At 49.6% G+C, this 12,709-nt stretch overlaps 1 protein-coding gene across 1 annotated transcript; it reads left to right on the top strand.

Annotated features, from left to right (window-relative positions):
• Positions 1 to 1,726: 1,726 nt before the first annotated feature.
• LOC125547377 lies at positions 1,727 to 10,058 on the top strand. Its single transcript, XM_048711267.1, has 2 exons — positions 1,727 to 2,450; positions 9,406 to 10,058. The coding sequence occupies exons 1-2, from the start codon at positions 1,727 to 1,729 to the stop codon at positions 10,056 to 10,058; spliced, it is 1,377 nt and encodes a 458-aa protein (XP_048567224.1).
• Positions 10,059 to 12,709: the final 2,651 nt, after the last annotated feature.

Consider the following 12,709-nt stretch of genomic DNA (forward strand, 5'->3'; position numbering starts at 1 on the left):
AGATTCGATCGTCGGTATCCCGATACCTTGTTCAATCTCATTACCGGCAAGTCTCTTTACTCGTTCAGTAACACATCATCCCGTGATCAACTCCTTAGTCACATTGTGCACATTATGATGATGTCTTACCGAGTGGGCCTAGAGATACCTCTCCGTTACACGGAGTGACAAATCCCAGTCTCGATTCGTGCCAACCCAACAGACACTTTCGGAGATACCCGTAGTGCACCTTTATAGCCACCCAGTTACGTTGTGACGTTTGGCACACCCAAAGCACTCCTACGGTATCCGGGAGTTGCACAATCTCATGGTCTAAGGAAATGATACTTGACATTAGAAAAGCTTTAGCATACGAACTACACGATCTTGTGCTAGGCTTAGTATTGGGTCTTGTCCATCACATCATTCTCCTAATGATGTGATCCCGTTATCAATGACATCCAATGTCCATGGTCAGGAAACCGTAACCATCTATTGATCAACGAGCTAGTCAACTAGAGGCTTACTAGGGACATGGTGTTGTCTATGTATCCACACATGTATCTGAGTTTCCTATCAATACAATTCTAGCATGGAAAATAAACGATTATCATGAACAATGAAATATAATAATAACTAATTTATTATTGCCTCTAGGGCATATTTCCAACATGAATAAGTAGTAGTTGAAGTTCATGTATGAAACTATGTTGAATTTGATGTTTGAACTATGTTGAATGGACTAGTAGTTTGTCGTTTTAAGAAATTTACATCTTCATTTTGGACCATCTATTGGAGTTGCTCTTTTGGACCATCAATTTGGACCATCTGTTGGAGTTGAGGTTTTTTCGGAGCTCCAAAAGGCACTTTTTGACGGTCCAAATTTTACATCTCCGGTTTTGGACCGCCAGATTTTGGACCATCTATTGAAGATGCTCTAAGTCTATCCATGATGCGATAACGGCGGAGGCGATCGCACTTCAGCGAGGACTAGAACTGTTGGAAGACCTTGGATGTCAACCATTGATTGTTGAATCAGTTTCGCTGGAAATTATTCAAGCTTGCAATGGTGTGAATGAAATCTAGAGCGCTTAGAGCATCTCCAATAGCTTGTCTATATGAAAGTCTATACTAGTTTTCCACAATATGAGCCCAAAACGGACGTCCAACAGCTCATGTAAATGGATGTCCAAACAAGCACATCCTCTAAATCCACCTCCACAATGTCCACGCCTGGACGATGTGAATGTGTCGTCCATAGCTCAACCGCATACAAGAGTAGAAAAGAAAATAAAAAAGAAACTGAAAGTTTTCAAATTTGAAAATGGAAAGGAACAAAAACAAAAAGAAGGCAAACTATAAAGAAAAAGAAATCAAAAGGAAAAAAGAAAAAAACAAAAAGAAAAAAAGAACAAAGAAAAAGAAACGATTCGTTTGCTGGATGCTCCTTCCAGATTGAACATCATGTAGACATTAGAGTCCTTAATTTAAGTCTTTTTCTTTGTGGGAAAATTTAAAATTTGTTAAAATTGAACGAGTTCTGAATCTGATAGATCAAATTTGGAGATAATTCCGGAGAACTTGGTGAGGTCCGAAAACACCTTTTCTCTACTTTGAAAATTCCAGCGGCAAAATATAGACGTGTTAGTACTTCACACCAGAGCGAATCGGATTAGGTACCGATACGTACAGGTGCCAGCTATATACGATTGTCGATCACATCACGATCTAGAACCAACCTGCCGCGATGCACGGGACGTGGTGGCCGGACCTCCTGCCGGAACTGCTCCGAGAGGTCTCCTGCCGTCTGCACGTCGGCGCCGACTTCATCCGTTTCCACGCCGTGTGTAAGCCATGGCGCGACTCACACGGACCATCGACGACGACGGGGGCTGGTCAGTTCCTGCCGTGGCTCCTGGTGCCCATCAAGAAGAGCGGGGACTCCCTCAATTTCAGATGCGTCTTCTCCAACACAAGCTACGTCGCGCCGCCGGCCATATCTGGTGGCAGTGGCACCGGGATGAACTGGGTGGCCAGCGCCGACGGCACCACCGTCCGCTACTTCACCGCCTTCGAACCTCACGGCCTAACCCTCCACGACCCTCTCGCCGAAGGCCCCCCCACCCACCTGCCTGGCGAGAACGTCCTCCGCCGGTTGGAGGAGAATCCCACAGGCATCATCTACAACAACGGGGCCGTCCTTCTGTTCAGCAAACACGACAGCTTCGACACAACTACCGCCGAGTTCAGGGCGGCGCTCCTGCGTCCTGGTGACACCGAGTGGATGTTTGTCCACAGGACTCTCGAATCCCCCTTCGACGGAGCGTTCTGTGTCGCCTATCACAACGGCAAGATCCATGTGACCGTTGAGGACAGCCTCTGGCAGGTCGTGAGCGTGACCGGGGAGTCCACAGCCGCAACCAACAACGACGACGTACAGGTTCCTAGGCCACGGTCGATGCCACGCACTACCGGAACAGGGCTCTAAGCCGACAGCCAAATATATGCCGACGGCAACCGTCGGCCTAGTCAGAGCTATGCCGACAGCTAGCTCCTGGCCGTCGGCGTACAATGGCCGTCGGGCTATCCACGTCTACGCCGACAGCAGCCGTCGGCACACAACAGCCGTCGGCTTATCCAAGACTACGCCTACAGCTGCCGTCGGCATATATAGGCCGTTGGCATAGATGCGGGCCCGCTGACAACGGGCATCACGGTCGGCTAACGACGTCAAATCTATGCCGACGGCCGTGATGGGCGGCCGTCGGCATATCCGACACGTCATCGATCCGCGGCGCTGTCCATCTGCCCTGGCCGCAGCTATGCCGACGGCTTTGCCGTCGGCATAGTTTTTTTCTTCTTTTTTTTCTTTTTTTCCATATATTATTATTATTATTATTATTAAGCATACAGTATGTGTTAATAAGCATACATATAGTATGTGTTAATAAGCATATAGTATGTTAATAAGCATATAGTATGTGTTAATAAGCATACATATAGTTTTTTTTTCTTTTTCTTCACTGTTTTCTTTATTATTATTATTTAACTAACTTACATACCGTATGTGTTAATAAGCATACCTACATTATTTTTCGGTTCTGTACAGAGCGGTGTGACCCCCCTCACGAACGGTGCAGCCGCCAGCCGGCAACTGGAATGGGGAACAGCTGCATCGGGTCTATACGAAGGGGACTTTGCTCCAAGTGTTTATATATATCGGATGACCTACCACAACCGGGTGGTGTTGTGGCATGTCCGAAGAGGCGGCACACATCTCCGGGGCGTGGTCCCCCTAACGGACGGCGCCACCGCCGGCACCTGGAGGGGGGAAACGGACGCATCGGGTCTACACGCAGGGGATGTAGCTGTCGGTTTGGCCCCAAATGTTGCTCCCGGGTGTCCCTCTGTGCTGACCTGACACAACCGAGTGGAGAGACCCACTGGTCAAAGCACGTATGTGGAAAGTCAAAGGGCTAGATCTCGTGGTCAACCGCTCCAGGGTTAGGCGGGACGGGGCCCTGGGGGTAGCAATGCCACTGGAGCGTCGCACCGGCCCCTCATACATGCGGGGTGGTGTGGTGGCATGTCCGAAGAGGCGGCACACGTCTCCGGGGTGTGCCCCCCCCCTCACGGACGCGTTGGATCTACACGGAGGGGATCTTGTTGTGGGTCTGGCCCGGATGTTGCTCCAAAGTGTTCCTATGGGCTGACCTAACACAACCGGGTGGGGAGGTCCACTGGTCAAAGCCCGTCCGTGCAAAGTCAAAGGGCTATATCCCGTGGTCAAACGCTACAGGGTTAGGCGGGACGGGGGACCTGGGGGGTAGCAATGCCACCGGAGCGTCGCACCGGGCCCTCATACATGCGGGATGGTGTGGTGGCATGTCCGAAGAGGCGGCACACGTCTCCGGGGTGTGCCCCCCCTCACGGACGGCGCCACCGCCGGCACCTGGAGGGGGGAAACGGACGCGTCAGGTCTACACGGAGGGGATCTTGTTGTGGGTCTGGCCCGGATGTTGCTCCAAAGTGTACCTATGGGCTGACCGAACAGAACCGGGTGGGGAGGTCCGCTGGTCAAAGCCCGTCCGTGCAAAGTCAAAGGGCTAGATCCCGTGGTCAAACGCTACAGGGTTAGGCGGGACGGGGGACCTGGGGGGTAGCAATGCCACCGGAGCGTCGCACCGGGCCCTCATACATGCGGGATGGTGTGGTGGCATGTCCGAAGAGGCGGCACACGTCTCCGGGGTGTGCCCCCCCTCACGAACGGCGCCGCCACCGGCACCTGGAGGGGGGAAACGGACGCGGCGGGTCTACACGGAGGGGATCTTGTTGTGGGGCTGGCCCGGATGTTGCTCCAAAGTGTACCTATGGGCTGACCGAACACAACCGGGTGGGGAGGTCCGCTGGTCAAAGCCCGTCCGTGCAAAGTCAAAGGGCTAGATCCCGTGGTCAAACGCTACAGGGTTAGGCGGGACGGGGGCCCTGGGGGGTAGCAATGCCACCGGAGCGTCGTACCGTGCCTCATACATGTGGGGTGGTGTTGTGGCATGTCCGAAGAGGCCGCACGCGTCTCCGGTGCGTGGCCCCCCTCACGGACGGCGCCGCCGCCGGCACCTGGAGTGGGGAAACTACCGCATCGGGTCTACACGGAGTGGATTTAGCTGTGGGTTTGGCCCGGATGTTGCTCTAAAGTGTTCGTATGGGCTGACCTAACACGACTGGGTGGATAGTTCCACTGGTCACACCGGCTTTGACCAGTGGACCTCCCCACCCGGTTGTGTTAGGTCAGCCCATAGGAACACTCTGGAGCAACATCCGGGCCAGACCCACAGCAAGATCCCCTCCGTGTAGACCCGACGCGTCCGTTTCCCCCCTCCAGGTGCCGGCGGCGGCGCCGTCCGTGAGGGGGGGCACACCCCGGAGACGCGTGCCGCCTCTTCGGACATGCCACCACACCACCCCGCATGTATGAGGGCCCGGTGCGACGCTCCGGTGGCATTCCTACCCCCCACGACCCCCGTCCTGCCGTGTAGACCTCACGGGCGTGGCAGCCGCCGTGTCCCGGAGGGGGGAAACGGCCACGTCGGGCCGACACGGAGGGTATCTTTGGGTGGTTTGGGCCGGAATGGTGTTGGGGGGTGCAGCACATGCCGTAACAAAAAAATAAAAAATAAAAAATGCCGTAACAAAAAAATTAAATGATAAAGCCTAGCCCGAGCCCGAGCTCCCCTACGTCTCTCCCTCCGTGCCTGCCCTCCCCCGAGCCGGCCCTTCCCCATGGTGAGCTCCTTCCCTCCCTCTCTGAAGCAATTTTTTTGTTAATTTAGTTAGATGATAGATGGATGGATGCATTATGTATGATGATAGATGGTTAGATGGATGGATGCATTATGTATGATGATAGTTAGATGATAGATGATTTGATGATAGTTAGAAATGTGAGAAATGCAAGAAATGCAAAAAAAATTAGATGATAAATCATGATGTTGATGATGATAGATTATGATGTTGATGATGATAGATGATGATGCTTTTTTATGCCTTGTTAATTTTTAGATGATGATGATGATGTCCATTTTTTTGCAGAAGAGATGATAGACGATGATGATTTTTTTATGCTTCGATGATTGTTACATGATGATAGATGATGATGATAATGATGATATTGTGATGTTCTTAATTTTTGTCATGGTGCAGGTTCTGTGGTGTTCCATCTCGGTGGAGTGATCATCGTAAGAGTTGTTGGTCCCCGATTGTCCCTCTGTTATTGGACTACTTCCTCTACAGCCGAGGGTGAGCTACGAATCATGTGACTAGATTTCATTCTCAAGTCAACTGACGTAACCTAGGCGTCTCCTGTCCGAAAGGGTTGCATGGATAAATATGCATTCAATTGCATATTTATCACCGCAGCTCTTTCAGATTGTCCAGCGTTTTCCACGGACAGCCCGAGGATGTGTAGATTGGGTATGTTCCCTAGCAGATGTACGTTTCAAGTATTTTTTTCTACAGTTTAGGAATATGCCTTTTTATGCATTTTTATTAATGTGTTTATTATCATGCCTTTCCTTCATTTCATTAATTTACTAATTGCCTTTTCTCTTTTCAATGCAGGTTCGTGGAACATGGGCAAGGGGAAGGCCGACGGCGTGGGTTTCCTACGCAAGGTCGTCAGCCAGCCTAGTCGGAGTGGTCGAGCACGTAATCCTCCCCCTCGGCTACTTGACGATGACTCCTCACAGGGAGGTCGAGGGAGAGGTGCCCCTAGAGGAGGAGGGGGCGGGGGGAGAGCCTCTAGAGGACGAGGTGCTGGGGGGAGAGCCACTACAGGGGGTCGCGGCCAGAAAGAGCGCACCCTCACCGACTTAGGGGTGTTGTCTTCGAGGCCCTCCTCTAGTGAGGTACCCTCCTCTAGTGAGGCAGGCGAGGAGGAGGAGGAGGAGGAGGCAGGCGAGGAGGAGGAGGAGGAGGAGGTTGGGGAGGAGGTTGGGGAGGGGAAGGCAGGTGAGGAGGAGGGTGGTGGCGGGGATGATGGTGGTGACGGGAAGGGGGTTGACACGAAGGGGTGGCTGCGTGGCAACGCAAAGCTACCAAAGCAGGTTCCTGCTACTGAGGAGCAGAAGTGGCTCATTGAGCCCACGGGAAAAGAGTAAGTGGTTCATTATGTTGCTTGTCACATGCTTATTCCGGTTGTTATTTATTTTTCTTGTCACATGCTAATAGTTCATTCTTTTGCAGCAACTGGATATATTCTAAAGGGGTCCGTATTCCCAACGGCCTCATCACCGTCTTGCTGAAGTTATATTGGCCGGGGTTGTACTGTCCTGATCCAGTCAGGCAGCCGGACCGTCGGGTTTTGGCCACGAGCTGGGACCACTGGGAAGCGGCCCGCCACGCGGACCATGAGACCCATGCCAAGGCCGTGATCACTACTTTCTGGGTGAGTTCTCTTCAGAAGCACAAGTCCATTCTAGTTTCATGAATGATTTAACTCATGGCTTCTCCCATTCTTGTTTCATGCATGATTGTAGAAATTCTATCGAGTTCTTCCGGATCATAGGGCTAGAGCGGACCAGATCGTGCTGCGCCAATGCAAGAAGAAGGCCCGCCAGATGCAGTACGAGGTGCGCTATGTGGCCATCTCCACATACTACCACGACTATCTTGGTGTGAAGATGACCAAGGAAGAAGCGCGGAGGATGGGCATTACCTTGGAGAGGCCCGAGTTCTTGGCGGTAAGTATAAAAGATTTTTCATTATGCTTTCATATATTATGCTTTCATTACCTTGTGGTACATTATGCTTTATGCTTTATGCTTCCATAACACCAATTTGGACACACCTACATGCCATTATGCTTTTATTATGTAGGTGTGTCCAAATTGGTGTTATGGAAAAGACGAGTCCTGGGCGGCATTGGTGGATCTTTGGTGTGATGAGGCTGGAGCCTGGGCGGCTATGAGAACCCAAAATAAGGCTAACCGAGGGACGGAGGGAGTACATGCTCAGGGAAACCGAAACCACTATCTCCACAAGGCAGTTAATGTATGACTAACCCCATTAAACATTCTTCTTCTTCTTCTTCTATTTACCATCACTTTCTTATGTATGACTAACCTCTGTTTGGTGGTGCAGGAGGAGAAACTGAAGTGGCCGCTCTCACACATGCAGGCGTGGGAGATCGCCCATACGCGGAAGGACCCCAAGCCTGGCGAGCCCAAGTACTACGGCAAGAAGACCGCAGGGAGGAAGAAGGCCTACTCCGAAGCGTATCTGGAGTTACATCCTGACACACCTGACCCCATTGCGGCGCCTCTGGACGACATGGCGGTGGTGAGGATGGGGCCCAAGGAGCACGGTCGGGATGCGGTTCTCGATGCTGTGATCACTCCTAGTATCTCCTACACACAGCTTCGTCGGATCGACCCGAGCCTGAGCCAGCGCACGAGCCAGCCAGTGACTAGTACATAGTCCCTCTTTCAGGAGCAACAATCTGTAAGTATTTTCCCTCTTATCTTCATTTCTCACTTCATTTTCCGCATTTAGTAGTTTTATGAGTTCCATCATGTCATACCGTAGGCCTACATGGAGTACACACGCCAGGAGACCATGGCGTGGCATCAGAGGCTTTATGAACACCAAGTGCAGAGGGATAGCCAGATGCAGTAGGCTTTTCAGGATATGGCGGCCGGCAGGTGTCCTCAGTTCCCTACAGCACAATGCCCTCCAGCACAACCAGTGCTGATGAGCTTTGAGGAGTTTGTGGCATAGAACGCTGGCCCCTCGCCGGTTAGTTCATCCCCAATCTATTCACCCAAAGCATGTCATGCCTTTCAACACAGTCATAGATCCCGTGCACATGTCTTTTCAACATGCAGGGAACAGGTGGATCTACCGTTGGCAGTGGTCTTCGCAGCACTCCGGAGACACGGAGCCCGACCACTCCGATCCACAGAGGCGGAGGCGGTAGCGCTGCCGCTAGCACTGATGACCTGGACTTTGGCCGTCTTGGCGGTGACGACCTCCGCGGTGCTCGATGATGCTTGAGATGTGATGATGATGCTTGAGATGACTTGTGTGTGCTGATGATCATTTAGCTGACTTGTGTGATGATGCTTATGCTTACATTCATTGATATGCTTATGCTTGTGTGATGATGATCTATTGTTGTCATGATGCTTATGCTTACGTTCGTTGATATGTGCTGCTGATATGTGCTGTTATATATGTGATGTTATCTGAATTGAACTGATTTGAAAACAAACAGAAAAAAGAAAAAAAAATAAAAGCAAACTATGCCGACGGCTAGGCCGTCGGCATAGGGCCAGCGTGAGCTCCCAGTTGCTGACATGTGGGCACCTATGCCGACGGCCTAGCCGTCGGCATAGTTTGAAATTAAGCCGACGGCCTGGCCGTTGGCATAGGTGCCCACGTGTCAGCAGCTGGGATCTCTGTTTGAAGGACTATGCCGACGGCCTGGCCGTCGGCTTAATCTCAGACTATGCCGACGGCTGGGCCGTCGGCATAGCCCTGGCCCACGAGCAGCGGCCGGTCGGCACGTGGCACATCTATGCCGACGGTCTAGCCGTCGGCACAGTTTTCGACTAAGCCGATGGCTAGGCCGTCGGCATAGGGCTGCCACGTGGAGACAAGTCGTTGGGCAGACTTGACGGCGGCCACCGTTAGGCGATAACGTTGCCGACGGCCTTGGCCGTCAGCATAGATGTACGGACACCGTCGGGATAGGTCTTATGCCGACGGCCTTTCTATGCCGACGGCCTTTCTGGCTACGCCGACGGATATTTTGCCGACGGCCCTATGCCGACGGGGGCCGTCGGCATAGGCCTGTCCCGACGGCCATTCAGGGCTATGCCGACGGCCCTGGCCGTCGGCATAGGGTGCGATTCCGGTAGTGACGCCAGTGTGACGGCTACTTGTACGAGCGCAGCTATGTGCTCGAGTCCCGCGGGGAGCTGCTGTGGGTGTCGGTGCACATTTTGATGCATTACCCCGATCAAGGTAAGAATGGCGTCAATGACCTCGTCGATGCACTCTCGATGTCCATGCACACGCTTGAGGAGGTCACCAAGGAGCCGGAAAAGTTGTTGTGGACGAGGAAGGATGGCCGGAGCCTGGAGGACCGCGTGTTGTTCCTGGGGTGGCCCAATAGTTTCGCCCTGGACGCGTCCCGTCTCGGCATGAGCAGTGGGTTCGCCTACTTCTTGTACTATGACGACGAGGGCGGCTGCCGGTTGCACGAGCGACATGGCGTGTTCAGGCACAACCTCATCAACAACACGACAGAGTTTGTCGAGTGGCTGCCCCAAGGATGGGACCAGGAGATGTGTGTGTGGCTCCTCCCCCAGCTCACAATTGCTCCAGTCAACCAGGGTCCAGCTACTACTTCAAGAAGCAATAAAACTTGTGCTTGGGTGCTGATGTCCAACCTACCTCTCAGAGCGAAGAGCTTTTGGCTGCATCACTTGTTCATCATGCTGCAACGATTGTTCAGCTTGCTGCAACAATTGTTCAGCATATTCAGTAGTAGACTGTTTGGTGGCAAGGTGATATACTAGAAGAAGACCGAGACCTCACAGGGTTTGCAATGGTCGCCATAAGTGCTGCAGAGGTGAGCATGGTGAAACAGAGGCGTCGACGGAGTAAAGTTCTTTCCACCCGGAGTATGGGGAGATGTAGTTGGAGTGCTCGATTATAATAATTGTCTAAATTGTTTTACTGTAATAGTTATCATGGTCAGGTTATTGACTAGGATTATCTATTTATTTGCTTAATTTTTCCAATATGTAATGAATTTAGTCGTTACCTCATTTCGGTATATAGCCCGCCAGAGTTCAGTTATTGTATTATAAGATGCAATGTTATATCAATCGCTTAGCTCTAGGTAAATAACTACAAAGCGTTTTCCCACAAAAAAGAAGATAAACAAGACTTGCACATCACTGCACTGCATCATGTGATCAATCAGTGCCGATCAAATTTCTCCGTTTCTATCTCTCGACTTCTCATATTCATGTGCAAAAGAAGCCGGAGAAAAGCCTGAAGGGAAAACATGTCGAGGAAGATGGGGAGAGTGAGGAGCTCACCGGTGCTGGACGTGTATACAATGGTTGGGCATGAGAGAAAGCTCACAAATCTATACCCATGGAGTAGAAATATAAATTTGTGGAGAGTAGAAAAAGGGGTATTGTATGGTGGAACAATGTCTTTCTATAATCACGAAGACTTTTTACCGGTTCCTGTATGTGGCGGCGAATGATCTGCCGTCCAAGTGCAATGTGATTTGTGTTGGTTGTAGGCCCACTTCATTGTATTGCTTTGTATTTTTCAGCCCACTTTTCGTATATACGATTAAGTCAAATCTAGGTAGACCCCACACATGTTCCTCTCTCTATCTCTCTCCTCCACATGGATGCATGGCAGATAAAAACTCACTCTCACTCTCCCACACAACAAATCCATCCTTTTATTCAACCTATGCTAATATAAATTCACCATATCTTGGGGCCAAGACCTTTAGAACAAGATCAACCTTTTGAAACTTTTTATATATTTGAACTCTTGGGGCCAAGACCTTTAGAACAAGATCAACCTTGAATACATTCGAACATGTATAAATTTCAACGTTTCAAATGAGGGAAATCAGTTTTCTGAAACAAGAGTATTTTTATTTTGAAATGAGTGAAATTAGCTTTTGAAATTTATTGAAACATGTGTTTCTTTCAATTGAAACGACTAAAATTAGTTGTTTGATGAAATGGGTGAAATTCTTTTTCTGAAATGTGTGAAATAAATTTTGTTTGAACAATAAATTTTAAATGAGTGAATTCAGTATTCAAATTGAAATATGATTTTTGTGAAACTCCTTATTTCAGTGCATTTATTGTGAAGTTGCTTCGTTCACTTGTTTCAGTTTTAGTTATAGGGAAACACTTTCTATCTATAGTCTGAAAAGATGCCAACGCCAGACCACTTGACTGCTGTCGATTCGATTGAAATCGGATGCTTAAGGTTCTGCTTCTTATGTGAATGAAAAATTATAAAAATCCAATCGGACTAACGATCCGCAATCAAAGCCCGTAAATCTCTCTCCCTAATCTCGCACGCAGCACCCAGCTCTCCCTGCACCTCATGCGCATCGCCTCCAGCCCTCTAGCTTGCCTCGCCCAGATCCCTTTCTCCCCCGCCTCACACACAGCTGACTCCACCGGCCAGCTCCGCGTCCTTGGTCAGCAACGAATTCACGAGCTAACTCACCGTCGCACTTATCTCCACCGGGATCAGGCCCCGCTCCACTTGCCGTTCTGGACTCCGGTCCACCTCGTTGGTGTAGCACTCGGTTCAGGAACAAAGCAAGCTCGTATGGAGTATCATAGGTTCTCCCACCACATCCTCATCAGAACTAGGGTTTGAGTCCTCTCCTCTTCTACTTTTTTAATGATGCAGTGCTAGTTGATTCCTAAAATAATTGTTTTCTGATTTTCATATGATACCTAGATGCCAATACCTTGGTTTATGCCATGTTTGTTGGTGTGAATTTGTGCCGTCTAGCATGTATTGGATCACTAAATCAACCACAATATTTTTGTGAACTGGGTAGATGCATCACACAAATATGCCTCCTTGGTTGGTAGCAATATTAGTATTTGTGCCTTTTTTTTTCAATTTTCAATGCTTCCAAGTAATAATACAAATGTACCGAGCTCACTTTTTGATGCTTCTTTGTCAAGAAAATTACTTCCATTGGTCACTAAAAAATTGGTTAAATTTGTATGTAGGCGACGAAAAGCAACATCCTCATGTTAGAAGCAATCTTAATTGTTTCTATTATCTATTTCTATGCTTCCGACCAAGACGAATAATGTTGAGCTGTCATATTTCCACGCTTCCTATGAATCGACATACTGTGTTTAATAAACTACTCCCTTCGTCCCATAATATAAGAAGTTTTTGCAAGATAGCATACCTTGCAAAAATGTCTTATATGGTGGGACAGAGGGAGTACTTAGGTACATAGGATAAGCTTCTTAATTCCATTGTCTTGCTTCCATACACTTACTTTCAGTGAACCTGTTCGTGTCTCGGTTTATTCCTTCAATTCCCATATTTGGACACACACCAATGAACATGCCGAAACAGATTGTATGCTCAAGGGTCGATATGCAGCACTTCGGCTCAATGATGACGTCTTAGATTGAAATGTGTGTGA

The sequence above is a fragment of the Triticum urartu genome, chromosome 3 (assembly GCF_003073215.2).
Source record: "Triticum urartu cultivar G1812 chromosome 3, Tu2.1, whole genome shotgun sequence".
In the NCBI taxonomy this organism is placed as follows: Eukaryota; Viridiplantae; Streptophyta; class Magnoliopsida; order Poales; family Poaceae; genus Triticum; species Triticum urartu.

Excerpts from the sequence above, each read along its gene's own strand:
- LOC125547377 (XM_048711267.1), top strand. The coding sequence starts at position 1,727 with ATGCACGGGACGTGGTGGCCGGACCTCCTGCCGGAACTGCTCCGAGAG. Across the intron at positions 2,451-9,405 it reads ACGGTCGATGCCACGCACTA|GTGACGGCTACTTGTACGAG; the intron begins CCGGAACAGGGC and ends AGTGACGCCAGT.